The sequence below is a fragment of the Hypanus sabinus genome, chromosome 7 (genome assembly GCF_030144855.1).
Source record: "Hypanus sabinus isolate sHypSab1 chromosome 7, sHypSab1.hap1, whole genome shotgun sequence".
Lineage (NCBI taxonomy): Eukaryota > Metazoa > Chordata > Chondrichthyes > Myliobatiformes > Dasyatidae > Hypanus > Hypanus sabinus.
In genome coordinates, this window is record NC_082712.1 from 32,128,327 (window position 1) to 32,143,670 (window position 15,344).

A 15,344-nucleotide genomic window follows, 5' to 3' on the forward strand; every position below is an offset into this window, starting at 1 on the left:
CTTCTTCCTGACCAGCATTCTGCTTACCTGTATGATCCACTTCAACAAACATTTTCCAGTTATAATTCCTAAACATGGACATTAAACATTAGCTGAAACATTGTTTATTTTAAATGTTTATCCAATAGGTATAAACATTTTTATTTGCTTAATTTTCAAATCATTTGTCAAAATGGTACACTGGTATTTTTCTAGCTCCTGTTTTAAGGTCTTTCGGACCATTTAGAGTCATTATAATAGGTAAACAGACTTGCTGGTTTTTCATTTGAGCAATCCAGTCAGCCCCCTTTCCCAGCAATTTTACAGTAGCCAACATGTTCCTTAAATTTATATAAGTGAGTTCCTAAACCTTTGACCAATGTGAATAGTTTGTTTTCACTCACTTAGCTGAACAGAATGTGCTACTGAATCTGTCTCCTCCCATGGTTCTCATCACCAAAAAAAAAGTCTTCAGCCAATTAATTTCACTGCATACAGTTACCAAGAAATAGCTGAGAGTGCACTGGTTCTAGCAAGGACAGCAACCTATATGTAGTAATAATACATTTGCACTATCCAGAAACCTAACCAAGTTACTTTTAGTACAATTACAACACTGGCACCTACCCTATTTGTCCTGCCTATGAAAACAGGAAAAATCCAAATCAGCTAATAACCATCAAGTCAATATACTCTCAATAATCTGCCATGTGGAGGAAGCAACTGACAACAGTGATGTTATGTCACACTTCCTCACCAAAGATCTGCTAACCAGTAATTCTTTCACCCAAGGGTGGAAATGGCCAATACAAATGGGCATTATATTAAAGTGAATAGAAGAAAGTATGGGGGGACATCAGTGGTAAGCTTTTAAAAAAACACAGAGAGGGATGGGTGCATGGAACTCCCTGCTAAGGATGGTGGTAGAAGCAGATATATTAGGGAGTCAATTGTAAAACCTAGAGCTAGAAAAGACATCACAGATGGGGTATCATGTGGTGACAGTTCATTTCCTCATGTCCTAAAGCCTTTAAAATATCTACAAGGTACGTCAAGAGTCTAAAGGAATATTTTCTGCTTGCCTGAATGGCTGATTCTCCAACAATTCACAAATGGTGCAACATTTCCTGGACAAACGTGACGACTTGTTTAACACCCATTCACCTCCAATTATGCACCAGGGTTGCAACATGTTCCAGCTATAAAATATATTGCACTTCTCTACTTAGACTGGTCCATATATGGAATATGATGCCAGAGGAAATGTTTGAGGCAGGTTCAACGACACTTAAAAGACATCAGGATAATTACATGGATGGTTACCTCTGATTTAGAGGGATATGGGCTCAATGTGTCATGTAAGACTAGATTTGTGGGTACCACGGTTGGCATAGATGAGTTGGGCCAAAAGGTCCGTTTCCATGCTGGAGAAGGGCATTAAGTACATGCAAAGATTACTATGTGCAGACTCCCCTCCAGGTCTCAAACTATCTTTATTTTAAGTAATATTGCTGGTCCTTCATCATTGCTTGATCCCTGAAATTCCTCAACTACACTCTAGAAGCAACTTTACCAGAAGGGCTCCAGCAGTTTAAGAGAGTGGTTCTCAGCTACTTTCTTGAGGGCATCACTGATGGCATTAAATACTGCTCTTACCAGTAACTCTCAAATGCCCAGTAAAGAATGTTATCACCAGCCCAAAAGACATCTCATCCTTTAATAAATTGTATTCTTGCCCTTTATTCCTGAACATCTAGTGGAATGCAGCTCTAGGTGTAACATTCAACTGCCAGTTATTTTTAAAGAGTTCTAGCTTGGAGTTCAAAAAGGATATTCAACTACAGTGGGGTGGTGGTGGGGGGGGGAGTGTGGTTGCCATCAAAATTGAATTTAAACTTTCCTTCAACTATTCCACAAGCTCCCTGTAAGAGTCATCACATAATAAATCAGGTTGAAATCTCTGCTCCTGAGCTTCAGCAGTTAATGTGAATAACTCAACTCCCAACAGGATTACTCAAGGAAGTGACCTTATAAGATCAGTTTTAGGAATCCATTTCTAGATTACTGGGTTTTTGTCCAATACTTTAAAAGTATTACCATTTTCCAAATGATAGCTCACAGTAAGAGTCCACTGATACATAGGTTTTAACCCTGCCATCAAGGTAACAGATATTTATATTTGGTGAAATAAACTGAGATGCTACAATACCTGCCCTTTGCAAAGCATGGTTCAAAGCCCAGGCACTAAGAGAAAGTGAGATCAGACTGAGAGTGATCCGAACAATGTCATCACACTGCAGAGAAGCTCTGCCCCCAGGGAGGATGTTAACAGCTGGCTTGGCAGTAAACAGCACTCCCCCCACCCCACAGTGTCTTTTGTTGCACTCACGTGGCTGGTTTCATTCACCTGATGTGGAGGTGTCTTCCTCTCGGGAAACGAAAGGTTTGGTCTGACACTGCGGAAACCTTTTGCCGCCAGTGACGAACTGTATGTTTCACCATTTACTGTGCTTCTGAAGCCATCATTAATGTTATAAGATCTCCAGACATCTGCAGAAAACAACAATTCTATTCAAAAACGTTAAGTTCCCCTGAATTCCCTCAGCTGCAGGTGACCAGTGAGCCAATGGACATTATGCATTGTAGCTAATTTCCACCTTCACCCAGCAATGCAGAGAACAGGAATAGTAGATACCTGAATCAAGCACAAAAACATAAATCTTCCCTTCACACTTACTCCTCAGAAACAAAATGGGGTTACAAACTAGAGAGTGACACCTCCATCACTGATTGCTATATAGGAAAGATAGGGCTTGCTTTTAGCCCTTGTGGAGTTGCTAGCTATTCTTGACAATCATATGGTGTTGACAAGACTGAATGGCACATCTCCACAAGAGCTGAAAGCAACCATTATCTTCCTTTTTATGTGAAGGAGAAGGGAAACCTCTCCTCCAGTGTAAACCAATTTTCGATATTCTTGGAATATTGTGTCCAATTCTGGTCACCTTATTATAGGAAAGATGTAGAAACATTAGAGAGGGTGCAGAGGAGATGGACCAGGGTGCAGCTGGATTATGACAATAGGTTGTGTGAGCTAGGATTTTTTTCTCTTTAGAGAAAAAGTGGATGAGAGGTGACTTGATAGAAGCGTACAAGATGATAAGAGGCATAGATAGATAGAGTGGACATCGGAAAGGTTTTTATTTCCCCAGGACAGAAATGGCTAATACAGGGTGCATAACTTTAAGGTGTTCAGAGGAAAGTATTGGTTAAAGGGTCGGCACAATATCGTGGGCTGGGGGGCTTGTACAAACTGATTCTGATGGAGCAAAAGTTTTAAAGTTCTATTGGGTTAGAAGTTTAAAACATAACATTTGTTTGCAAATGTCACATCATTTCCACTTATGTTTAAACAGATTTCTAAAAATATAATCTTAGACAGGAAAAGGCTCAATAAAATTGTCCTCAAAAAACAATAGTTTTTAACTAAGAGAAAATGACCTGAGGATAACTCATACTTTCCAAGTGCTTCCTCCCTCCCCAATGCATCCCATCATCTCTTACACCCCATCTGCTTTACCTGAATCTGATGCCTGTGCTTCATTGCCTTAAAGGAAGAATAAAAAATGCAATGAGTAAGTTGTCAGTACAATGTCCAAACTGCATAGGTTGCAACAAAACATTAACATTCACAAAAAGTAACAATGTATTGTACAATGTTTTTTTCAAAATTTAGCAAATTGAACTGAGGATTGTGAAAGATCATTACTCAAAGTTTAATTTCTCACTCAATTTTCAGTATCAAATCAAATAGTGTTTAATTATCATTGGATATAGCCATACAAGGCAGTGTTCCTCTGGGGCCTAGGTGCAAAACATACATGTGCATTTAAAATAGCGAGAAAGAAAAACAGTGCCAGTGCCTTTAGTACCCTATCCATTTGCATTGCCACTTTCAGTGAGCGATGGACTTGCACCCCAAGCTTCCTCTAGAACATTAATGTTTATAAAGATCCTACCACTTACAGCATAATTTCCTCTTGCATTTGACCTCCCAAAGTGCAACATCTCACACGTGTCCAACTCCCATTTCTCTGCTGATATTTCCAGCTGAACTACATCCTTTGACAATCTCCCTCACTATCACAACTCTATCAATTTTCACATTACCTGCAAACTTACTAATTAGACCATCTACTCTTTCATCAAAATCATCCACACATATTACAAACAAAAGAGTTTCAGGCACTTAGCCTTGTGGAGCCCCCATTGGCTAGAGAAAAACACCACTACTTTGTCTTCTATAACCAAGCCACACTTGTATTTAACTTGTTAGTATTTAAACTAATGATTAATCCCAAATAACTTCATCTTCTGGACCAGAGTACCAAAAGACACTTTGTCAAATGCTTTACTAAGGTTTATGTAGAGAACACTTCATCATCACCTCACTTCAACACCTTCTCAAAAAACCTATTCAGATTTGAGAGGCAACTTGATTCAGTTACTTCCTCGAGGTCAACTTGCTTAAAATAATCATAACAAAATAGTTTATTAATTGAATTGCTGTTGCTCTTTCAAATAGAATCCAGCCTCAGCCTGAATGATCAAGTCTAAATGGGATCTATCAAGTAGCTTGGATCCAGAGCGAGCTGCACTTTCGCAACCATGTCCCAGCAGTCAGGCCTAGCATATTCCATGGTACTCTGCTTCTAAGCTTTTTTCATAAAAAGAGGTGAAAGAGGCACTGTTGTGCTTTTTTCACCACACAACCGGTAGGTACAGACCACGTGAGATCCTCAGTGATGTGAATGCTGAGGAATTTAAAGCTGTTCACCCTCTCAACCCCAGATCCATCGATGTCAATGGGGTTTAGCCTGTCTCCATTCCTCCTGTAGTCCACAACCAGCTCCTTTGTTTCTGAGACATTGAGGGAGAGGTTGTTTTCTTGACACCACCATTCATTTCCCTGGTAAATACAGTTTCAGAGAAAGCTGACAGGTTTAACCTTCCAAATCTATCAGTCAAGTTCAAGTTGATTTGTCATTCAACCATATACATATACAGCCAAATGAAACACCGTTCTTCTGGTAAAACATGGTACCAACAGTCACCCAGAGCACATAGCATATACATTGATGACAGCAGAAAAATACACAGTCATAAGAAAATTTAGCCCAGGATGGGATGTTGTCCTGGAGCAGGAACAAGCCCACAGAAGTTCCTCATCATGCAGTAGCGAAGATGCAGAAGAACACAATCCAGCTCATCTTCCACTGGGCAAACATTGGAGGGTAGCACCAAAGGAAGGGGCCAGCTCCCGACCCAGCAAAGACTCCAGTGCACCCGCCATACCTCTGCTATATCCCACACCACCTCTAGCATCTCCTCTCCTGGGCAGCTGCAATATAGCTCATGTACTTTAGTTAGGCGCTTCAGTTTCAATGACTAAACATCAGCTGCTCCAATCAGAACGGCTGGCAACATGCAGCCCATCAAAGCTAATTATTTACTGTTTGTGGAAACTCACGCTGGCTGCGTTTGCAAACAAAAATTATCAGATGGATTGCTATACAAGTGCCACTAAGGTGCTAACAGAGCTTGAGTGTTCAGTCATACACATCGATGCCAGGACCATTCTGTTTCAAGAAACAAAGAGCTGCCCAGAAAACATTGGTACTTGAATTATTTTGATTGCAGCTATTCAAATTTAAATATCTCCATAGACAGGATTTGAAGCAAAATGAGCAGAGTCTGCTAGTAACAGTACATTACATGAAAAGCTGTGAATTTAGCGTCACTGTATTAGAACAGTGCAGCATAGAAGCTGGCCCATCTAGCCCATACTGAACTATTAATCAGCCTAGTCCCATTGACCTGTGCCTGGACCGCAGCCCTCCATATCCTTCCCATCCATGTACCTATCCAAACTTTTCTTAAGTGTTGAAATTGAACCCAGATCCATTATTTCACACTCTCACCACCCCCTAAGTGAAGCACTTCCACCTCATGTTCCCCTTAAGTATTTCACCTTTCACCCTTAACCTGTGACTTCAAAGGAAAAACCTGCTTGCTTATCTATACATTATCAGAAGTCTTGGGAAAATACAATTAAATAAAAAAAATCAAATACAACCCATGTAATATTCACAGAGTCAAATATGAAGTTAGCATGTAGCTGCTCTAAAAGATATTGGCAGCTTAAAGCCTTCACTTCCCATTTGATGGCTTAGAAAAAACTCATGGGCCTTCATTTCAAAATTAAAAAAACATTTATAAGTTCAGTGTAAAATGCAACCCATTGAATTTAATAATTAGTTTAAAGGTTAAAACTATTTTAATGTGTGAAGACATCATTGCTTCAAAAGATAAAATTCTAATAGGTTAAAAGTCCAAATGTTTTCCTTACAAGCATTCTGAAATCCTACTCTGTATTCCAACATGATTCTTAACCATTGCCTCATTTCACTTTCATATCAAAATTATGAAATAGTTTATTATAAAATTAAATTTACTGCACAATATATCGTACAATTACTTTTTATAAATATCAGATTTGATTAGTATTCAAATCTAATTGTCCCCTAAAAGTGACCATAAAACAAGTTATTGTTTATGGCCACAATGGACAAAATGTGCTCTAAACATGACCATAAATCATTTCATGGTGAAACTACCAGGCTGCCACAGGTTGTCAAATGAAAGCTAATATTTATTGATATTGACAAAGTCAATTATATCACTTGACACAAAGCTTCATCAATCAAAAGATTGCTCAAAATCACTGTACTAATCATCAGCACAGATGTAATTTGGGGTATTTTTAATCCAACTAAGATTTAATATTTAAATCAATGGGTAATGAAAGATGAATCACATTAGTGTCAATATCATAAGGTGAGTCTCAGCTGGATTGTAAAGTAAACAGTTTCAAGTTCATATTTCCATATAATTTTTCATCTGTTCAGTTCTTCCTGCATCAACTATTACTCATCAGTGGAGATAATGTTTTACCCATTGTCAGCCTTTTATTAAAGCACAGAATGGTCAGCACAATCTGCTTCCCTCCTGCCTCTATTCCAGCAGTGCATTAGATAAATAACCATCTGCATGCAATCAATTAATGTTTTTATATTTCTCATTTCTCCATCAATTTATGGGTACATTTCACCTCATTATGTCCATGTCAGCTTCCTTCAGTACTACTTCCCCACTTACTCCACTCATCTTCCCACATGCCCATCAACTACCCCCCCCCCCCCAAATTCTCCTCTCACCTACCACTATTAGCAGTAGTAAACAATTAAACTTCAAACTGGTTAGATTTCACTGCATAAATTAATAATGGGAACGGGAATAATCATTTAAATGATAAATGAGAAAGGTTGGGCATGGGGCTAAAATAAAATGCAATGCTACAGAAATGCTTACAGGATTTCCAAAGACCTCAACCCTAAGAGAAGTTGGATCTTCAATGGGCTACTCCTTGAAAGACTGTAAGTCTGGTCTAGCACAAAGAACTCTTGCGAGCTGCTGTTGGTGACCTACACCCCAGTAGAAGGGATAGGTTTAAGCAGAAGGGAAAAAAACAATTTGGCACTCAACTTTCATGTTCTTTGTCAGATTTGTATGACCTTTAATACAAATTTATATTAATCACAGTTGAATAAATATAATTTAGAAACTTAATACACCTTATCCTCGTATATGCATCTTCAGACTATGTGGATTCACAGTTATGCGAGGAACCTATTTCTACCAAAATCTCCTTATATGCGTCCAAAACTCACAGTTATGCGAGAAGCACTGCTTTCCCACCAATACAAGTCATGTGTGCACGCCTCACAGTCTCACTCCCACCAGTCTCGCATTGGCTTTGGCAAGGTGTGGATATGCAATCTTGCGCTCTTAAACATTTGTTGGTTTTACTTACGGTGCAGTAATTTTGTGCTTGAAATATTTAACTATGCCTCCTAAGCGTCCGACGTCAAGTCCTGGGCCATCAGTTGAGCGGCAGAGAACCGCTTTAACACTTGAAAAAAAGTTGGAAATTATAAACCATGCGGTATCAGGTGAAAGTAACACAGCTCTGGGACGCTACTGCCAGGAACAGAATCTTGCCTTTAAAGTTCTTTTGTTGCTTGACAATGCGCCATCTTAATCATTTGGACAGCATTCATCCTAACATAACAGTGCCTTTCCTGCTGCCTACCACAACATCGCCGATTCACCCACTCGACCAAGGTGTGATCTACCTTCAAGGCATATTTATTTTACAGCAAACTATCTCTCAGATGCTGCAAGCAACAGACGATTTTGAAAATCCCGGGAGTTTACCAACGGTGAGGGAATGGTGGAAGTCAGAACACTTGGCGCAAATGACGACGGACATGGACCCAAGTTTAGAGCGGAGTCAGCATTTCTGTCATTCCCTGCCATCAACCCTTCTTGCCTACAAGCAAATTTATGCTGAAAAACAAAATGCTGCCAAGCAAACAACCCTCACCACTTTCTTCAAACCGGTGTCATTTGCTGCCGGCACTTCTAAGAGTTCTGTGAGTCTTCCTTCACCCCTTGCTGTGCTTGATATGATCCCGACAGCACAACAACCACTCATCTTCCAGAGCGAACACACCTGCCACTGTTGGTGAGTATCGTACACCCTAGTATGTTAATTTTCTATGATTTATTACACTGAATATTACCTTAAATTGATTAAATATAATACGAATGCTGCATTGTGGTACTGCTTTTGTGTCATATTGGTATGAAAATGTGAATAAATTACAGATAATACATATTTAGGAAGCCCTCTGGAATGCATCCCTATTTTCACCATTTAAATAATTATTCACATTATGCACTTTCATATTATGCGTCTTCTACGAGCAACATATCCCCCACACATAATGAGGATAGGGTGCAATGCAATTCTTAATAACACCAGCACTTTCAATTCTCTCTGCACAATAGCATTCTGCAATCTTTCCCCATTTAAATAATAAACTAATCCGCCCCCCCTTCCCAAAGTGAATGGCTCACGTTTACCAATGTATTTCATCTGCCAGACCTGAGCTCACTCACTTTAGCTATCTATATCTCTCCGCATATTCTGCACAATTTGCTTTTCCACTCAGTTTAATAACGCCAGCAAATTTAGAAATGCTACACTTGATCCCCTCATCCAGTTACAGGCCCAGCTCAAGCCTCCATAGCAGTCTGCTCTTCATTGACTGCCAACCAGAGAAACACCCATTTATCCCATTTCTCCACATTCTATTGGTAAACCAATCTCCTATCCAATTCCCCCAACCCCATGCATCTCTTTCTTATGGTTAAGTCTTTAATGTGGTAGCTTATCAAACATTAACATTAATATTGCTTTCTATTCTTCTATTTGCTTAACTTATATTTGCTTTTATATATTGTTTTAAATATTTAGCTTTATTCTTGCCATTCTTCTCCCAGGAACGTGCAGATTTGTACAAACAACATTTTAGAAGTGAAGATTCCAAACCCTAATCCGCATCCTTCACCCCCCCCCCCCCCACCACTAAGTTTAACCAAGTTAAGTCCAATACATGAATAACTATACTTCAGGCGCATGCCACCACAAAAAGCAACTGCAAGTTAAATCAAATTCTTTAAAAATCTATAAATGCCTGGAAGCACTAAAATGGGTAGTCAGCTATAACCATGACCAGTTCATTCTTATTAGGTGGGTGGCAAGGATTTAAGCAATGCGTCTGAATCAGTGAGATAAACATCCAGACAATCTGATGTTGATTTAGAGGGAAGTCCTGATCAGATTACTGGGAGAAGACCCCTGCTCATCAACAAATGGGATATTTCACATCGGAAATATAGCTGGGGTCCTGATTGAAAGAGCTGTTTAGGAAAAGAAATTTGAGAAGCTTTCAACACACAAAAATGCTGGAGGAACTTAGAAGGCCAAGGCAGCATCTATGGAAAAGAGTCGACGTTTCAGGCCGAGACCCTTCGGCAGGACTTTCATCATTTTAAACTACTTCAATGACATTTCACAACAGAAACAGAATGTGTGGATAGAAACTCTACTAGCATACACTTTGATTTTTTTTAATGCTGATGCTGCAAACCTTAAGTATCCTCTCAAGAGTATGAAAGCCCAATTCATGGACAGACCTTTCACATTGACACTGCCTGGGAGATTGGAGGGAGGGATGCGGATGAATTTGCCACTGCAGCAGGGTTACTGAAAGCTTCCTCTGGGTGAGAAATAGGTCACTTCCACGTGTTTTCTGTCTCTGAGCAGCAACGGTTGGAGGCTGGGTCAAGCTAAACAGAGCTGAGAACACTGGACAGGCTTGCTCGCTCAGAGTCCAGCTTCCTGACCTGGCTCCTTCTGTTCCTTTCTGACTCACAAGCAGCTCGTGGTATTATCAATTCTCAATAACAGAACCTTGCTGTACCTTGGAGGCAACCTGTAAAAATATTGGAAATGCTCAGAAAGTCAGGCAGCCTCTGTGGAAAGAGAAACAGACTTAACATTCATAGTTATTTTCTTCTCAGCAGAGATCTGTGACCTGCTTTTCTTTCCTTTGATGCCACCTGATCTGCTAGGGGTTTCCAGCATTTTTTCTTATGTTGTACATTTTGCCATACTCTCATAATATCAACGCTTCACTGGAACAAAGTAATTCCTGTGATGGACCTGTTCCCTTGAGAAATTTCCCAGAATTACCTTTCTCGCTATTGAAACAAATGATGTGGTTTTTCCACATGTCTTTACCAGATGAAAAGAATGAAACAATTTGTCATCTGTGGCTCATATTCTTGTCAGCATCTATTTAATATGGTTTCAGTCAGAGCAGTGTCGGACTGCTGGGACTGATTGCAGCATCTTGCAATTGTAGGTTTTGTAGAGGCTCAGCCAAAGCTTTCATTTCCAATCTGTGACGCATACACTCAGTGGCCACTTTATTAGGTACATCTGTATACCTACTTGTTAACAGAAATATCTAAACAGCCAATCACGTGGCAGCAAACATAATGCATAAAAGCATGCAGACATGGTCGAGAGGTTCAGTTGTTGTTCAGTCCAAACATCAGAATAAGGACAAGGTCTAAGTAACTTTAATATTGGAATGATTGTTAGTGTCAGAGGGGGTGGTTCGAATATCTCAGAATCTGCTGATCTCCTGCGATTCTCACGCACAACAGCCTCTAGAGCAAGGGTCGGCAACGTTTACCACTGAAAGAGCCAATATGGACCCATTTCCCACAGAAAAGAAAACACTGGGAGCCACAAAACCCGTTTGACATTTAAAATGAAATAACACTGCATACAACAGTTTTTTTTGCCGTTATGCTATGTATAAACAAACTATAATGTGTTGCATTTATGAAATTGATGAACTCCTGCAGAGAAAACGAAATTACATTTCTGCATGCAACAAAAACATTTTGAACTCCGAAAAAAAGATGTTGGGTTGAAGGTTACTCCATAGGTAGCCTACCTTGGATCGAAGAATTAAAAGAAAGCGCGCACTGGCGGGTGTCAGGCATTGGCAGTGGTGATGTATATTAATAGCGATAAAAAACACGTTGTAGCGGTGTAGCGCTACACGCAGCGCTAAAATAAAGACACTGCAGTCAAAGGTAACTTTATTCGAACTAAACAGCCTTGATTTAAAGCCTCCCTCAACCCGTCCCCGTGGGCGCGGATGCTCCAAAAGACACGTACTCACAAACCCCCATAGGCTATCTCCCTTAGCCGGAACGGTGGCTAACTGTGAGCCGGTTCGGATGTGCCAGGAAATGGGGTCTCCACAACGTTTTTAGATTGTAAAAGATCACCATAATCTTCAAATTTTGAATTACATTTCAAAAACTAACAAACTACGGGGAGCCGCAGCACAGAGATCAAAGAGTCGCATGCGGCTCCGGAGCCGCGGGTTGCTGACCCTTGCTCTAGAGGATGGTGCAGTAAACAATAAATATTCAGTGAATGGCGGTTCTGTGGGTGAAAAGATGTTATTAATGAGACAGGTCAGAGGAGAATGACCAGACTGATTGAAGCTGACAGGAAGTTTACAATAACTCAAATAACCACATAGTTCAAAGTACATTGATTATTAAAGGGCATACATATCCCCAGATACAGTACAACTCTGAGATTCATTTTCTCTCAGGCATTCACAGTAAATACAAGAAGCATAATAGAATCAATGAATGATCACCCCCAACAGGATGGACAATGTGCAAAAGAAATAATAACAACAATAAATAAATAAACAATAAATCTCAAGAATATGAGATGAAGAGCCCTTGAAAGTGAGCGTGTAAGTTCTGGGAACAGTTCAACGCAAGGGTGAGTGAAGTTGAGTGAAGTTATCCTCTTTGGTTCAAGAGCTTGATAGTCGAGGAGTAATAACTGTTTCATAACCTGGTGGTGTGGGTCCAGAGGCTCCTGTACTTTCTTCCTGAAGGCAGCAGTGAGAAGAGACCATGGCCTGGATGGAAAGGACATTAATGATGGATGTTGCTTTCCTGCAACAGTACTCATTGTAGATGTGCTCAATGACGGGAAGGGCTCTACTTGTGATGGACTGGGCCACATCCACTACTTTTTGTAGGTTTTCCATTTAAGGGCATTGGCGCTTCCATATCAGGTTGTAATGCAACCAGTCAATATACTCTCCACCAAAGACCTACAGAAGTTAGTCAAAGTTACAGATAACATGCTAAATGCTTGCAAACTTCTAATGAAGTAGAGGGGGTGCTGTGCTTTCTTTGTAATGGCACTTTTATGCTGGACCCAGGACAGATCTTCTGAAATGATAAAAACAGGAATTTTAAGTTGCTGACCTGATCCCCTGAGAACCAGCTCAGGGACTTTCATTTTACTCCTGAGCTCAATAATCAGCTCCTTAAGTCTTGCTGACATTGAGTGAGATTTTTGATTTGGAAAACAACAGTAGTGTCTTCAGCAAACTTAAATATTGCATTTTAGCTGTGCTTAGCCTGTCAGTCTTAAGTATAAAATCAAGTAGAGCTAGAGGATAAGCGCACAGCCTTGGGGTGTATCAATGCTGATGGAGGTTGTGGAGGAGATGTTCTTGCTAATCTGAGCTGTCTGGGATCTACAAATGAGGAAAGCAAGGATTTGGTCGCACAAGGATGTATAGAGGCCAAGATCTTGAAGTTTATTGATTAGTTTTGAGGGGATGATACTACTGAATGTCAAGCTGTAGTCAATGAAAAGCACCCTGATGTGTGCATTTTCGCTGACAAAATGCTCCAGGGTTAAGTGAAGAGCCAATGAAATGGTATCTGCTGTTGACCTGGTTTGACGGTAGACAAATGGTAGTGGATCCAAGTTACTTCTCAGGCAGGAGTTGATATATTTCATCAACAACCTCTCAAAGCACTCATCACATTGGAAGCAAATGCTACTGGAGGATAGTCCTTGTGGCAGATTACCACATTCTTCTTAGGCACTGGTAAAGTGAAACCTGCTTGACGAAGGCAGATACCTCAGACTGCCGAAGTGAGAGGTTAAAAATATCAGTGAACACACCAGCCAGTTGATCAGCATAGGTCTTTAGTATTTGGCCAGTATCCCACCTGGGCAGGATCTTTTCCATGGGTTCATCCTCATGAAGGATGTTCTCACATCAGCCTCACAGGGTCATCAGCGCTATGGGAGTTTATGAGGTGCCTCCATGCTTTGATGGTCAAAGTGAGCACAAAAGGTATTGAGCTGATCTGGGAGCAAAACCTTGCTGTCACCTATGTCGCTTGGTTTCACTTTGTAGGGGGTGATAGCACTAAATCCCTGCCACAACTGTAAGGCATCCTTCAGTGATTCAAGTTTGGTCAGGAATTGCCACTTCACAGGTAAGATGGCTTTCCAGAGATCAGAGTTGGACCTCTTGTACTTTAAGTGGTATGCAGAAGAGCAATTCTGAACACACATGTTGAACCTTGAAGTGGATGTATAAACTCTTCTAGTGCTTCCAGGTGGGTACAAGTATTGATTTTAACCAACGTTACAGTGACAAACTTTGCCATCTTCATCAGGGATGAAGTGAACTGGATGAGCTACAACAGCAGAAGAGTGCACCCTGGTTCCACCCTTGTACCTAATAAAGTGGCCTTCGAGTGTTCTTGTGGATGTTGGATACAAAAATAAGACTCTTTTGTAAGAATTCAATTATTAAAAGAACACAGGGATTATTGGCAATTTAGCGTAAGTATGTTTGTGTGAAATTGTACATTTGACAGAAAAAAAATACAGTCTGGTGCCAATGTTGGCTTTTGAACTCAAAACAGAAGGACTGCTCTTGACTCCAAAATTTATGACCTATCTTCTGTGATTTTTCCCATGCAGAGTCAAAATAAATGAGCAGCTCAGTACTCATGCACTGTTGGATGCAGCTTAATTGAGCTCGGCTACCTGGCTGTTTAGCTAATGAGGCGAGCAAGTGGGGTGGAAAACAATCTGTAAAGCAGTTATTTAGCACAATCCTTCTTTGTCATATCTGAGACATACCCATGATAGAGGGTAATTGAGCAGATGGGTGGTAACAGTTGACAAGGATAGTCATTATTCAAAAGGGCACCCATCAGTCTAAGAAGCACTGTGCATACATATCCACTGAAGGAGAAAGCACAGCAGAAAAATGTGTCTTTTCTTGGGGGCTATTACAAAGTGCTCAAAGCCAAGTCAAGAAATAGACAAGACTGAGGCAGTACAGTGGCACTGCTGCCTTGAGGCTCCAGTGACCTCCAGTGCTGTCTGTCTGGAAGTTTGGGCATGGTTCTGATGAGTGCTCCTGTTTCCCTGAGTCTTTAAGACACACAGGCAGGTACATTGTTAGCTTCTGCTGCAGCTGGATGGTGAAACCAGGGGTAAGATGATGGACAAGTTTGGAGAACGGAAAATGGAATTGTTCCAGGACAGTAATGACCGATACCAGATAGCATCCATAAATGGTGAGAGGAGGGAAGTTCAGAGGAGTTGTCAGAGATAGTTTTTATTCCTTAAGCAGAGAGTGGAGGGTGCCTGGAATGCACGGCTCAAGTTGATGGTAGAGGGGTTTGGTGGTAGAGAGAATGGGACATTTAAGAGTCTTTTAGATAGGCATATGGATGACAGAAAAATGGAAGAGGGAAGGATTAGATTGACTGTGGACTTGGGTTTACTTAAGGTGAGTATAATATCATGGGCCAAAGGGCCTATACCGTACTGTCCTGTTCTATGTTCTTTGTAAACAGCCTCCTTCATGTTGTAAGGCAGTATTTAAATTTTGGGAGTGTCATCTACAGCAGCCTCTTCAACGGAACACTCGCTGTGATGAATGTCTGATCCTCTTACTGGT

The 15,344-nt window shown here is 40.5% G+C and overlaps 1 protein-coding gene across 2 annotated transcripts in view; it reads right to left on the reverse strand.

Moving 5' to 3' along the window:
* LOC132396655 (sorbin and SH3 domain-containing protein 2-like) overlaps nt 1–15,344 on the reverse strand; it is a 289,151-nt gene that overhangs the window by 141,749 nt on the left and 132,058 nt on the right. Inside the window, exons 4-5 of one of the 2 annotated variants that reach the window (XM_059974390.1) lie at nt 3,560–3,586; nt 2,387–2,529 (exon numbers count right to left, since the gene is read on the reverse strand). In XM_059974390.1, coding sequence (XP_059830373.1) covers nt 2,387–2,529; nt 3,560–3,586 — 170 coding nt within the window. Of the gene's footprint in view, nt 1–2,368; nt 2,530–3,559; nt 3,587–15,344 lie in introns of both variants that reach the window. The other variant, XM_059974389.1, reaches the window with a different exon arrangement.